A 15030-nucleotide genomic window follows, 5' to 3' on the forward strand; every position below is an offset into this window, starting at 1 on the left:
TGTCCAAGGTGGACACTGGTCATTAGAGATCAAAATTTTCACCTTAACTGAATTGTAGCCTTGCACTGTTCCTTTAAATGTAGCATTTATTCTTACTGTGAGTCAGTAAGAATTCTTACTCAGAATAAAAATTCTTACTCAGAGTAAAAATGCTGTTTTTTGTTTTGTTTTGTTTGTTTGTTTGTTTTGAGACGGAGTCTAGCTGTGTCGCCCAGGCTTTAGTGCAGTGGCGCAATCTTGGTTCACTGCAGCCTCCACCCCCCAGGTTCAAGCGGTTCTCCTGCCTCAACCTCCCAAGTAGCTGGGACTACAGGCACATGTGACCACGCTCGGCTAATTTTTTTTTTTTTTAATAGAGACGGGGGTTTCACCATATTGACCAGGCTGGTCTCGAACTCCTGGCCTCAAGTGATCCAACCTCCTCAGCCTCCCAGAGTGGTGGGACCACAGCTGTGAGCCACCGTGCCCGGCCAGAGTGAAAATTCTAATCTATTGTTTATTCAAGTGAGGAAGACCGGATGAAGTCATTCAAAATAATTTTGCACATACCGAAGGTTACTGTTTGCAAAGATGGTCCTAATTATGACAGTATAAGACTCATCTAGATATGCTTGGTTGGTTTATTTATAAAAGTTTGAATGAGCTAAGTCTCTTTTTTTTCTTTCTTCTGAAAGGGGGTCCTGATGACAACTTAATTGAAGGTGGAGGAACAAAATTTGTCTGCAAACCTGGAGCCAGAAACATTACCGTCATATTCCACCCATTACTAAGGTAAGTCAAGTGCTATGATGTACTTACTGAAGATCAATGTTTTCATTATTTATGCTGCTCTACTGAATGCCAGTTGTTGAGTCAGCACTGAAACAAGTCATAAAATAAATTTATTCCATTTTTAGGGCCTCACTATTAAAGTTAGTCAGTTTAACAGATAATCTCAATCCCACTGAGTAGCTACTTATTTTCAGGAGTAAATACTTTGATTTTCTTTTTTTCACACTCCCTACCTCTGTCCCTCTCCTGCCCTCTTCCCTTCCCTCCCTCCCTCTCTCTTTTTTATCTATCTCAGGAGTTGGAAACTATGCTTACTGGAGAAATCTACTCTGCACACATATTTGTAAATACATTTTTATTGACACGCAGACATGCTCATTTGTTTATGTATTGCCCATAGCTGCTTTTGTGCTACAAGTGCAGACTTTTAATTGCAACAGGACTCATATGGCCCACAAAGCCTGAAATTATTTTCTGGCCCTTTACAGGAAAAAATTGCCAACCCATAATCTGTGCCTCTCATTTACACCAATGTCTGAGATATCCTTTGAGAATTGGCAGGTCTCTCAAATATGATTTATAAAAAACGAAAGACATATACATCAAGTGTATGTTTTTATATATTGAATGATAACGTGATATGACTAGAGTGAAATCTATTCTAATGCTCAGTTCATTGTGATAACATGATTATAGGAAAGTAAGAATCCACGGTGCCTCCATTAAAGAAAAAAATATAAACCCTAAATACTTTTAAAAAGGTACTTTATGAGAGTGGAAAAAAGGGGCAGTTGTTGAGTAGATAAAACGTTTCCGTTTGTGATAAAAAAGTTCTAGAGATCTGTTACATAACCATGTGCGCATATAACACTACTACTGTGCAGTACATTTAAAAAAGGTTAATGGTAAGTTTAATGTTATGTATTTTTTTTACCACAATTTTTAAAATGCACCTTTTGGGATCCAGATATATAATATCAATTGTATGTTTTCCCTGTAAAGAACCAGAGTATATATTTGTGGCATTTTCACATAATAGACCAGAAACTCCTGGATTTACTAAATGTTAGGTACTTCAGAATATCACCTTACCTTTCTCAGATCACTTCTATAATATTTGAGGCATTTAGAATAACAGTTAAACAAATGCTGTTGAATTGGCTGGAGATAATATTATGTATATTTTCTCCAAGCATAAACAGTTTATTACTACAATTGTCCTACCTTCTCATTAACCGAGACTTACTAAATTGATACCATTAGAACTAATTACATTCTAATCTCTTATATAGGTAACCAGTGTTCTGAATTGTACTGGATTAGTTTCTTTGATTGATTTTAAATACAAAAACATAAATATGTAAATTAAATAACAAAAACTTGACTTTCACACAATAAAAAGTTTTTAAAGAAATTTTATTGCCTTTAAGAAGTCCGTTTTAGCAGAGATTTGTAGCAAGTAAATTCATTTAAGAACCATGGGATGAAGAAAATTAAGAATATTAAGAGGTTAAGAGAATTAAAACTATTTCTCTGTAGGTTTAGTTGACAAGTACTATATGTATATAATAAGTGAATTATAACTTACAGAAGTTATAGATTAAATAACATTGATTATTTTTATTTGACTTTGGTAATTAGTTTAGTTTTCACTGTCTTCTTCAATTACAATTGATTTCTACTTAGTTAATGTTACTAATTGTTAGGAATTGGAAAATACCTTAATCATGATAGGCATCTTCTAACCTAGGTTTAGTGCCATAATTTACTGCTAAGTTGAAACTCTTGTGCTTACAGTTATTCCCAAGTAGAAAAGAAACCCTTTAGAAGCTATTAACTGTGTTGTCAGTAACCACTTTTCAAGAGATTTTTTCCTCTGTTTTTTTTCTTTTTAAATGTAAAGTTAGAAGAATGAAATATATATACACAGACATATATGTAAATATATATGTTAGCACTTATTTTACACTTAATAAAATGCATTTTTTTGTAGAAGACTCTGGTGGAACTTAATGTATTACAGTTCTTGACAGCTACTTGTTAAGTCTTTATAAATGCTGCTTTGCTAGATAGTTGTTTCAAGGCTTGGTAATACTCGCAGTGGTTTTACTCACTTGGTTTCTACTTTCATTCAGAATTTTAACTTATTATTGATTAAAACTGGAAAAAGTTTGTTGCCTGATATAGTTTATCATTCATTCTTTCTTTGTGTATCTCTTAATGGAAATCCTCAAAATATTGTGTGGTCTGAAAGGTAAGTTCATTCTTTGATAAACAGATGACTATGATAGAGTTTAAATTAGCCCTTGGCCCAAGTTGCAACCTTGTCAAAAACTCCTGATTGGCTTGTGGAACTTGAAATGACTAAGATCTTTTAGTGGTTTTTTACTTTTTTTATTTGAGTTTTTACACTTCAGCATTTCCTGAGTGTTGGATTTATTATTTCTTCTGAAGTTCAGAAGTTTAGTTTTTGTAATTAAACGAACCAGTGTGCATTATCATACTTGTGTATTTTATTAGTACTATTATAATTTAAAATTTTTCTTTTATATTCAACAAATATTTATTGAATACTTATGATGCATATTTTCCTATCTCCAAGTTAGATGTGGTCTCTTGTTCAGATGTAGTTACTCTTATTTTTATGAGACTATGTAAATAAAATTGTGTAGATATGTTTTCTATCCTTTAAAATGGTCATTACTTTTGTTCTATGCTAGTTTAAGTGAGTATGAGTTAGCATTCTGTTATTTGAAAGATAATGTAGCCTAATGGGAGAGGCAGTGTGGAAGAATGAAAGGTGGAAAAAATGTACAGGATTGCAAATTTCAAATGAAAAACATGACAAGTGATCTTGTTTCAGGACTAGGCTCCTTCACTTCAGTTTTTTGCTAACTGCTTGTTACTAGACTCTGATTATGCCACGTCCTGGGGAAAGAAAAAAATAAGATCGTATCCTTACCTGCAAGCTCCTCTCTTGGTAGCTGCATGGGTTGCAAAAATGAAGAAGCCTGAAAACACCACATATTGGCGAGGACATGGATCAGTGGGATGTCTTATACCTTGTGGGAGGATATAAATTGGTTCAGCCTCTCTCAAAACTGGTTTGACATGATTGAGAAATCACATTTCCTGTTACTCAGCAGTTCCCTCTCCAATGCTCTTGAATGTGTTTCTACTTGTTATCAACTGACTCATATTATTTTTCCATCCCAATCTGCCAAACTCTTTTTCTAAGTGACTACAATAATTATTCTATCTTTATAACTTAGCTCATATTAAAAAATAAGTTTGGCTGGGCACGGTGGCTCACACCTGTAATCCCAGCACCTTGGGAGGCCGAGGTGGGTGGATCACCTGAGGTCAGGAGTTTGAGACCAGCGTGGCCAAGAAGTGAAACCCTGTGTCTACTAAAAATACAAAAATTAGCCAGGCGTGGTGGCATGTTCCTGTAATCCCAGCTACTTGGGAGGCTGAGGCAGGAGAATTACTTGAACCCAGGAGGCGGAGGTTGCAGTGAGCTGAGATCGCACCACTGCACTAAAGCCTGGGCAACAAGAGTGAAACTCCATCTCAAAAATAAAGTAAGTTCTAGAGGAACTTATCACAAGTTGACTTTTATCAAAAGTCAGGACCTATTTAAACATTATATCATTCTTTTTTCTTACATGGTCTCTTGACAAACTCAGATTTGTTTTCAATGGAGGGAGAATCCCTTTCAAGTGCATAGGTCCTTCACTTTCCTTTGCTACTTTTTCCCTATGTCTGGTGTCACTGGTACTCTGTCTTCCTGAAACTTTGCATATGACTATTCTATACACTTCATTTATTAAAATCATTCATTTCATAATTTTCATTCAGCTAGCAGTGCGTTCTCTGCAGCCTAGAGGGTTTCTATATTGACAACTCCAGCCATCCTTCTAAGAATACCACAGAGCAGTTTCCCGTTATGCTGGTTTGTATATTCTCAGCAGTCATTTTTACTCTCCTTTCATAAAATTATTATACTGGGTCCTCAATTCTGGTAATCTGGAGAACTTATTTTTATACTGTTCTCATAGCTATTGCAGTTCCATCACTAGGAAATCTTACAGGATGTTAGAGTCAAATATACTGACTTCTAATTTGTTCACTTCCCATTAATTCTGCTTGTCCCTTTACTTGTTTATTTAATGCTTTCCTTATTGTTTTTTTACAGTCAAGTATGTCTCTTAGAGAGTAAATTTCTAGAAAGAAATGGGCTACAGTATTATCTTCCTTGCTTTACTCTTAGCCTACCAAGACATTGTCTGTAATTAAACCTTTAATGAATGTTTTTAATGATAGTTTTTTTTTGTTTGTTTTTTGTTTTTTAAATAGATGGAGTCTCACTCTGTCGCCCAGGCTGGAGTGCAATGGTGTGATCTCGAATGACTGCAAACTGTGCCTCCTGGGTTTAAGCAATTCTCGTGCCTCAGCCTCCCAAATAGCTGGGATTACAGGCATGCGCCACCATGCCCGGCTAATATGTTTTAGTAGAGATGGGGATTGGCCATGTTGGCCAGGCTGGTCTCGAACTCCTAACAGGTGATCCGCCCGCCTTGGCCTCCCAAAGTGCTGAGATTATAGGTGTGAGCCACTATGCCCAGCCAATAATGGGTCATCTAATCAGTGTTTCTGCCTGTGGGTCTAAATGAACAAAACCATATTAAAACAAAGGTTTCTAGCCATACCCGGATAGATTCTGAAATACTTTCCCTAAAATACAGGCTCTGAAAATGATATAACTGATGTCTTTTTTTCTTCCATTGACATGTTTCCTGTCTTTCAGCTCTCTCTAGAAGGCTTTAAGACAAATGAATGAATTCATTCTTATAAATGGAATTTATGTTATAGGCCTTGATTTTGGGGAACAGAAGGAAGATATGTTAATGTTGGAATTTGAGTGACATTATTTCTCTTCTTTTGTGTAGTTCTGACGTGCATTTAGGTTTCTTTCCAAAAATAATTATTTTTGAATAATTACATCATGGTAATTATTAACCGTGATCTGCATATAAAGAAACCTTTGGCAATGAAGTACATTTTATTGCAGTATCAACCACAATTTAAATCAGAGTGACACTTTTTGTTACAATTAATATATAATGTAGTCTTTTCAGGAAATTTTAAAGTACTTTGTAGCTGTTATTTGTGGGATTTGTGGGGAGAAGTAGTGAGAATTTATTTTTCTGTTTTTTTTTCATTCATTTCTTATTCTTTATTCTCTCCAAGTCTAAAAACAGATAATTTATCATGCCTTAGATTTGTTAGTACATTTCTTTCATGTAGCAAACACAGGTGAGAACACAAGTTATTTCTTAGAAAATCTAAATGCTTGCACCTAACTAGAAGTATCATTCAGAAAATATTCTAATGCCTTTTTTTCTTCCTGGACCAATAAGGCATATTGGTGGAAGCGTTGCTAAATCAAAACAAAGTCATGCCTTTGACAGGTGCACTTAGCACCTCATAACTACAAAGTCCCAGTTAAACAGGTGGAATTGTCAAAGAAGGATGGCAGCATTTAATGCAGCCCATCACTGCTTTGGAAACAGGGTTTAGCTGGGACATGACTCAGGAACAAGTACACACTGGCCCAAGGAAACCTTCTGAGTCCTCACATGGCCTCTTCCCTGTGCACTGGGACAGAGCTCCCTGGTGTCCCTTCCTCTTACAAGAATATCAGCTCTATGGGATCAGGGCCTTGCCATTGTGACCTCATTTGACCTTAATTACTTCCTTCAGAGAATATATATTAAAATTCACTGTCAGAACAGACTATTAATGAAAGTGGTATTTAATTGTCCTTTTAGCATTGGAGCCCTATTTCAACTGGAAAGGAGTTTTGTACATTGCATGAGAGAGAGAGAGAGAGAGAGAGAGACTAGACCACTAAAAGTGAAGTGTTGGGGCTGGGTAGAAATGAACACATTCTAAGTTTTGATGTCTGCCAAATCACTGTGAACCTTTGTTTTCCTTATCTGTAAAGGAAGGAAAAACATTCATTAAGTGTTTGATAACAGACAGTATCTTGGTAGGTAAAGGGTAAAGCAAGCAAGATAATACTATACCTCATTTCTTTCCAGAAATTTACTCTTTCTTTAAGAGACAATGCTTAACCAGAAAGAGAAAACAGCAAGGAAAAGCATTAACTAAACGAGTTGGTTGGTTTGGATGTCGCTTTCTACCTGCTAAGTTTTGTGATTCTGTGACTGGGTAGTGCTTTTATTATATTTAGGGAATCCGAAGGCCTGGCATTTTGAAATTTAAAAGTTTATGCAAAAAGTGAGTTTTATAGTGTGTTGGAGAATTGTTGCGTATTTGCTTCAACTGGTTTTTAAAAGGCATTTGGCTCTTTAGGGTAATGAAAACTTGGCATGCATGAAGTAATATGTTTCTTATGGGAGAACTGAAGAACAGTTGTTTGCAGTCTTGTAGTGACATGGCAGAGGCAGGAGGCTGGGGACATGGGGATGATGATGCCATTCAAGTTGCAAAGTGTTACTGATTCTGGTTCTGTGGAACACTGCTGGAATATTGAATATGTGGGCTATGAGCATTTTTCACTAGTAATTATCATTCACACCTCATTAAGATCAGACATCAATTAATGTCTTTCTAGGTAGAGCGAAAAGTGAAATATTTATTGGTCAGTGAGGAAAGTCCTGGCATCTAGGTCAGTTAAGAAGATGAACCTCTCTTGGCAATTTGGGCTTTTGGTGACAGAGAGTATGGTTGGCTGTGTTCCATTCTTAAGACTAGTAACAGTCAGAAGAAGTAGTTGTAGTCATATCATCTAACGTATAAAGAATAATTTCTAAAAATTACTCTTAGATGTATATGTTACGTGTCGTAATCGCCATATTGCAGCAGTACAGGGTACTGTTTCATGGCCTGTTTGTGAAATAGCTTTGAAATGCGTATGATTAAGAGATGCTGAAAGTTAGGAGGACAGGAAGTAACTAAATCCAAACCTGGAGCAGTGAAAGGCTCCAAAGGTGATTATGCTATGAACCAGTAATTTCTGTTTCCAAAAATGACATTTCAAAGTAAAAGACAGTTGTGATTAACATTTTTATTTTATACTTTTTGTTTTAATAATTATGGTACTTATAATATCACATATTGCCAATATTTCCAGATCAAAGGCATATGTAATTTACTGTTATAAGTAAGCACATTTTCCCTTATATATATATATTTAAGTTTATTATTATTATTATTATTATTATTATTATACTCTAAGTTTTAGGGTACATGTGCACAATGTGCAGGTTTGTTACATAACTGTCTATGTGCCATATTGGTGTACTGCACCCATTAACTCGTCACTTAGCATTAGGTATATCTCCTAATGCTGTCCCTCCCCTCTTCCCCCACCCCACAACAGTCCCAGGAGTGTGATGTTCCCCTTCCTGTGTCCACGTGTTCTCATTGTTCAATTCCCACCTATGAGTGAGAACATATGGTGTTTGGTTTTTTTGTCCTTGCGATAGTTTACTGAGAATGATGGTTTCCAGTTTCATCCATGTCCCTACAAAGAACATGAACTCATCATTTTTTATGGCTGCATAGTATTCCATGGTATATATGTGCCACATTTTCTTAATCCAGTCTATCGTTGTTGGACATTTGGGTTGGTTCCAAGTCTTTGCTATTGTGAATAGTGCCTCAATAAACATACGTGTGCATGTGTCTTTATACCAGCATGCGTGCTGAGAGAACCACTACTCTCTTCAAAGCTGTCAGACAGGGACATTTAAGTCTGCAGAGGTTACTGCTGACTTTTTGTTTGTCTGTGCCCTGCCCCCAGAGGTGGAGCCTACAGAGGCAGGCAGGCCTCCTTGAGCTGTGGTGGGCTCCACCCAGTTCGAGCTTCCTGGCTGCTTTGTTTACCTAAGCAAGCCTGGGCAATGGCGGGCACCCCTCCCCCAGCCTCGCTGCGGCCTTGCAATTTGATCTCAGACTGCTGTGCTAGCAATCAGCGAGACTCCGTGGGCGTAGGATCCTCTGAGCCAGGTGCGGGACACAATCTCCTGGTGTGCCGTTTTCCAAGCCCGTTGGAAAAGCGCAGTATGAGGGTGGGACTGACCCGATTTTCCAGGTGCCGTCTGTCACCCCTTTCTTTGACTAGGAAAGGGAACTCCCTGACCCCTTGCTCTTCCCAAGTGAGGCAATGCCTTGCCCTGCTTCGGCTCGCGCATGGTGCGCTGCACCGACTGTCCTGCACCCACTGTTTGGCACTCCCTAGTGAAATGAACCCAGTACCTCAGATAGAAATGCAGAAATCACCCATCTTCTGCATAGCTCACACTGGGAGCTGTAGACCAGAGCTGTTCCTATTCAGCCATCTTGGCTCCCCCCAATATTTTTATCTTTGAAAAATGCATTGACATTGTTCTACCCATGTCAATTTGATGTGTACATTGATACTTATTTAGCAGAATATTATTCTCAGTGTTCACAGGTATGTGATATTTTTATACAGATGTATGTTTGTTCTTAATGAGCTAAAGCTTATGTAGACATTTTGAAAGATGTTAGTGATTAGACAGCCTAGCAAATAATGTTGTAGATCATATATTATTCATGCATGGGAGGAAATGTAGACACCTTGTTGCATTTTTATGAAACACAGCCATTTTTCCCCCTGTGTTCAGAATTATGAAAAAATACTGCTAGTTTTCGACTGCCTGACCTGTAAGGCCTGTGAAGTGCCGAGTGGTTGGTATACGTAGATTTCAAACTCTGTGTTTGAGTAACTTCTTTTGAATTAATATTATAAATGTTAAATGCTATAAACCTTCAAACCACCTAACTTTTAGAGATTAAAGAATTTCATTCTAAACTTTTTTTACTTTTATATTTTCAAAGTGTATGACATATGGCTAAACACTGATTGCAACTAACTGGGCAATTTTGTACTGCTGAGTAAAATGGATAGCCAGTCAAGGTTTCAACCCATGTATCTGTGCACATTTCAGCAATTTCTAAAGAGGCGAGGCATCTCAATCTAGTTAGCACAAAAGAATAGGCTGTTTCTCATGAGAAACAGTAGGAAAAATGGGAAATGTTAGTGGAAAAACAGAGGAGAAACAGAAGATTTTTTATCTATTTACGTATATAAAGAGATCACTTTATATTGAAATCACTTAAAGAGATAGTTATTTTGTTATATGTTGCTTCATAAGTATGGATTATAATTAGTTGGTTGTATGTTTAGAGAGATTCTACTCTATACAATGAGAATTTTCAGATGAATAAGGCAGCAGAAATAGGAAAGCTTTTCTTGGGAGATAATATTTTTCATGGAGATGGTTAACCAGAAGCTGAATTTATGATACAGTTAACTGGCTGTTGAATTTCCAGGTCTACATTCTTTAAATCTCTGATTGTAAGGCTTTCTAATATACTGTGCAATTTCAGAGCTCTGGGTAGATATGTTTCTTCCAGTCTTGCTCATTTCAGTTACTTTTTTTATACTTCAGCTTAATGCTGATGATTATCATTAGCAGGGTCAAGGAGTATAGTTGACTTCTGTGTCGCTTCAGCATTGACTTTCTTCTTTCGAACACAAGGAGACTCATGGAGGGGTTGTTAGACGAACGCCACCCCTCCTACCATATAGTTCCTTCTGTCCTCTTTCTTTTTTTCTTCCCTGCTTTTAGTTTTGTATTTTTCTCTTTCCTTTTCTTGTCCAGTAACTGGTACATACAAGTATAACTTAACTCTTCCAGTGACTGTTAAAGGAAAAAGAAAACTAGCTTTCTTGTGTTGTAAAAGCTAATGTGGGACCAACGCTGTATTTCCAAATAAACCTAAAATCAGCATGACTTTGCTGCTGTGATTTTGACCTAGATTTAAGCTGATATTTTAGATGCAGGTTTTCGTCTCTTTATCAATTATATTTTGTTATTAATTAACCTTATTAGCAGCTTATGTATAATAGACAGTAGAAAAGACTATTCAGAACAAAATGCTTGCATAATTTATATGCTGCTTTTTATATATTCTGAACATGTATTCATCTTTTGGACTGCAATACCCAAAATATGCTTATTCAGCATTCGATGAAATATGTTTATGTCCAGCCACAGGGCCATTTACATCTGATTTTGAAATCTGAATTGATAATGTAATTTGGTGTTAAAAATAACATAGCATACCTAGGGGGAAAATGCAGTCTCTCCCTTTAATAACGTATATTCCTTTGAGTGTTGGCTATGCATTGTTTCCTTGTACGATTTGGAAAATTATTTTATCATTGCCCTTGCTCCTCAGAAAACAGACACACACACCCCCCTCTTTCCTATTTGTTCTGTTTCTGTTTTGCATTCTTTGTTACTGGGTCTGCTATATAATACCAAAGACTCTTCTTTGGTCATAATTGTCATTTGAACATTTGATCATTAATATTGCCTACTGTGTTTTTAAAAAATGTGTCATACTGCCTGTGAAGTATTTTTCATTTCATGGTCATAAAATCTTTTTTATTTTCCTTTTGTAGTTAAACAAAAATAGGCCCCAAAATAAGCCATGATATTTTCTCAGGACTTCATTATTTAATAACTGAGAAAGGAAACTCCTTTGATTCAGGAAGATAAGTGAGAACAGCCAGCCAGAAAGGAGAAGAAGGTGGAAGCATCATAAAGGAAGTTGTAGTTTTTAATTACCTTCATTTCATTTTTTGGTAAGAGTAGTGGTTATGAACCTGGGAAGTGCTGGGTCTGACTTTCTTGTTGCACTTGAAATAATTGCTGGAATGTTTGATGTTTTTATGTTGTTTTTATTAGTTGTGAAAGAATAGTAATTTTGACAATTACTATTTTTAAACTCAGTGAGGATTCTTCAAAGCCCATTTCTGTAAAATACCACATTGTAAATAGGTGAGAAAGTGTTCGATAATGTCAAGAAGAAAAGAAAACCAACACTAACAAGTTTCTAGGATATCACTCTTTAGTGAAAGAATGTGGAAGTATGTTACTTAATTGGACTCTGTAAATTCAGAATCTCTAAATTTTAAAAAATTTTTAAAAATTTTTATTGAGATATACATACATACATACATTCAAATGTATAAATCTGTACACATATTTTTAAATTTTTGTATATTTGTATGAATTTTTACATATGTATACGTAAGTGTAACCATGACCCAAATCAAGATATAAGACATTGACATAGATCATTTTCAGTACCTAGAAGACTTACTTATATTGACAGTCAATCCCTTTCCCTGAGAGATAACCATTATTGTGAATTCTGTCCCTACAGATAGATTGGTTTTGCCCATGGTTTAACTTCATATAAATGGAATCATATAGTATGTCCTCTTTGGTGCCTGACTTTTGTGTGACATGATGTCTATGTTGGTCATCCATAGACTAACATTGATTTCTTTATGTTAGTCATTGTGTCAGTATACTACTGAAATGAGCAATTATAAAATATAATATTCAATCATTAATTTGGAATAAAAGAACTTTTAGAATCCTATGGTCCTAAAAACTGTTCACAATTTAAACTTCTTCCAAACAGCTTTCCAAGAAATCTTTTTATTTCCTATCTTGTGGGGCCAAGGAAGTTCTCAGGGCAGTAAGAGATCTTGTGGTGGGGCAGTGTCCAGCAGGGCAGTGAGCCAGCATAGCTGGAAGCCACATTCTCTCCATGATGGATGTAGACTGTTTCCTACAGCTTTGGTAGTAAAAGCTAGGGAAGCAAAAATTAGTTGACATGTTTCCTAGACTTTGGGTTTTCAGATCAGTCAGTGAAAAGATAATTGGCAATTAGCATGAGTTGCTACTTTTATTAAAGAAAGCGATTTTTCTTAGAATTAAGATCCATCCTTTTTAAGGAAAGATAATTGGCAACTTAAAATTGACATTCTCTCTTTTTTTTTCTTAAGAGATAGGATCTTGCTGTGTTGCCCAGGCTGGAGTGCAGAGGCTGTTCAGAGGTGCAATAATAGCACACTGTAGAATGCCTGAGCTCAAGCGATCCTCCCACCTTAGCCTCCATACCTGGCTTAAGTCAGTGTTCTTAAGCCAACATTAATATGTAGGCTAGTTTTTGGAGACAATAAATTCAAAGAGGGAGGAGAGAAGCTTGACATGAGGGATTAGCCAAGAACCAGATGCAGAATTATCACAGGACACCAAGAGCAGGTATGGACCCAACTGAGAGACCCTAAGGTAGTTGTAGTGAGTTGGGAATTTACTTTTATTGATTGTAAATCTCATGATTCTGGTCCCTAACAGGCAGTCACTAAAAATGTTTTGAGTAAATCAGCAAATGAATTGAAGGTAAAAGTGGTGGGGGCAGTTTTAAATGTATCAGGCAAACTGGGTGGATATTGAATATTCTTTCAGTATGTCTACAGTACCTTTCATTGTAATTCTTGAACATTAAAAGATACTTTTTAAATCTCTTTATACTGTCCTGAGTGCATATATATATATATATAGACACACACACACATACACACACATACATATACATACATACAAACACACACACTCATTGCCTTCACTTTAGCTAGTTGATTATTAGAATATATTCTGTACAGTCACATTTGTTCCAGCCACTTTGTTTTTGAAGTTTTAGTACATCTGCAGCCTCTCCTGGTAGCCGCTAGCATCACTGTCACCTGCAATGCTTTGCCAACCACCTGAAGCTCTCTTACTCCGTCCAGTGTGCTGAAGGTGCTGGCATCCATCAATATCTTTTTTGCATATTCTATTTAGTTTTGCTTTTTGCATCTGTGAAAAATAGTAGAATATCTTCTCAATGTAAGAGTGGAAATAAGAATGGTAAAGAAAATTGTACAAAAATAGCCACTAAATTCATTCTTTAGCATGAAATTAGAAATGCTGAACAGGTTTGACAGAGGTGCATCAATGCTCAGAAATGCATCTAAGTGAATCTACAGTTCTTTCTTGCTTTGAAGCTTTTAAGAAAATTGATATGAGGATTTCACTGAAGATTAAAAAGAAACCAACACCCTTGTCTGAACGTTGGAGGTCTGTCTGCTTTATAAGCCTCAACTCATTACATTTTCTTTTTTACATGTTTTTGATTGACATGTTGATTTTAAAAATGCAACTTCGACATTCAGTGGGAGTTGACAGTATTTAAACTGAATTTTGGGGCAAAATTCTTCAATATAGTCATACTTTTCTGTTATTTTTAATTCATTCTTTTTTTTTCCAGCAAATACTCGCTGAGTGCTTACTGTGTGCCAGACACTGTCCTTAGCTTTGTGGAGGCTATGTTCCTAATGAGGGTATTGTGGTAATTTGAGAATAACAGAAAATCTATGATAAAGGAGCCTATCATTCCACTAGTGCTAAATTTCTTCCAGTTTCCTTTTTTACACTTAGAAGATTATCTGTTATAGAGGCACAGCTCTTTTCATGCCATTTCTTTTTCACAGGCAGTTTCACCTCTGGTCTTCATCCCACTTCCCTCCATCCCCTTTGGGATCCAGACCAAAAAATCTTGAAGTCCTACTTAGAAGACCCTTGTCCCTCTTACCCCACACATCTAGTGTTGCTAATTTCTACCAGTCTTACTTTATAAATATATCTCAAATTTATCCTTTCCCCGCTTTTGATACTTGTTGCCATTGCTTTAGTCGCTCAGTTTCCTAATTGGTTTCTGCTACTCCAAACCTAAACTTCTTTAATCCATCTTCTACACTTCTTCCAGAGTGATCGTGTCACTCCCCTCCTTCTTTGTGATTTCTTATCCTCAGCCCTTGAAGTGGAATTCCTTGTTGTAGAATAGAAGGCCCGACTTTCTGACTTTATGCACACTGCTCTCAGGCCCCCTTGTATACTTCAAAGCCACGAATCCTTTATTTCTCCAGGTCTGTCATGCTATTTTCAAATTTTTTTTCTTTCTACCAAAAATGCATCTACCAACACTGACCTTTGACCTCCTTCACTATCTGAAAGACATTTTATCCTTCAAGAATCAGCTCATGTATCCCCTTTTCTTCCAACTTTTTCCTGTGTCTACTCTTACTCACCTTTACATAATGTAAGTGGATCACTGTCTGCTTTTAAAAAATTATTGTGATATTGCCGTATTTTTATTGTAGCACCTGGCACATTGTCTGGAGATGACTCAAGATAGAACACAGGTGTTATTTGGTCTATTAGTTAGGGTTCTCTAGAACCTCACACGATCACAAGGTCCCACAATAGGCCATCTGCAGGCTGAGGAGCAAGAAGAGCC

The 15030-nt window shown here is 36.5% G+C and overlaps 1 protein-coding gene across 4 annotated transcripts in view; it reads left to right on the plus strand.

The window, feature by feature from the left end:
• EXOC4 (exocyst complex component 4) overlaps positions 1-15030 on the plus strand; it is an 828468-nt gene that overhangs the window by 375394 nt on the left and 438044 nt on the right. For all 4 annotated transcript variants that reach the window (XR_009209424.1, XM_032761776.2, XM_032761777.2 and 1 more), the window contains one exon: positions 675-771. Coding sequence is in view for 3 of the 4 variants with exons in the window: in XM_032761776.2 (XP_032617667.1) it covers positions 675-771 (97 nt within the window). In the remaining variant the exon portion in view is untranslated. The remainder of the gene's footprint in view (positions 1-674; positions 772-15030) is intronic.

This window comes from Hylobates moloch, unplaced genomic scaffold (genome assembly GCF_009828535.3).
Source record: "Hylobates moloch isolate HMO894 unplaced genomic scaffold, HMol_V3 SCAFFOLD_1, whole genome shotgun sequence".
Lineage (NCBI taxonomy): Eukaryota > Metazoa > Chordata > Mammalia > Primates > Hylobatidae > Hylobates > Hylobates moloch.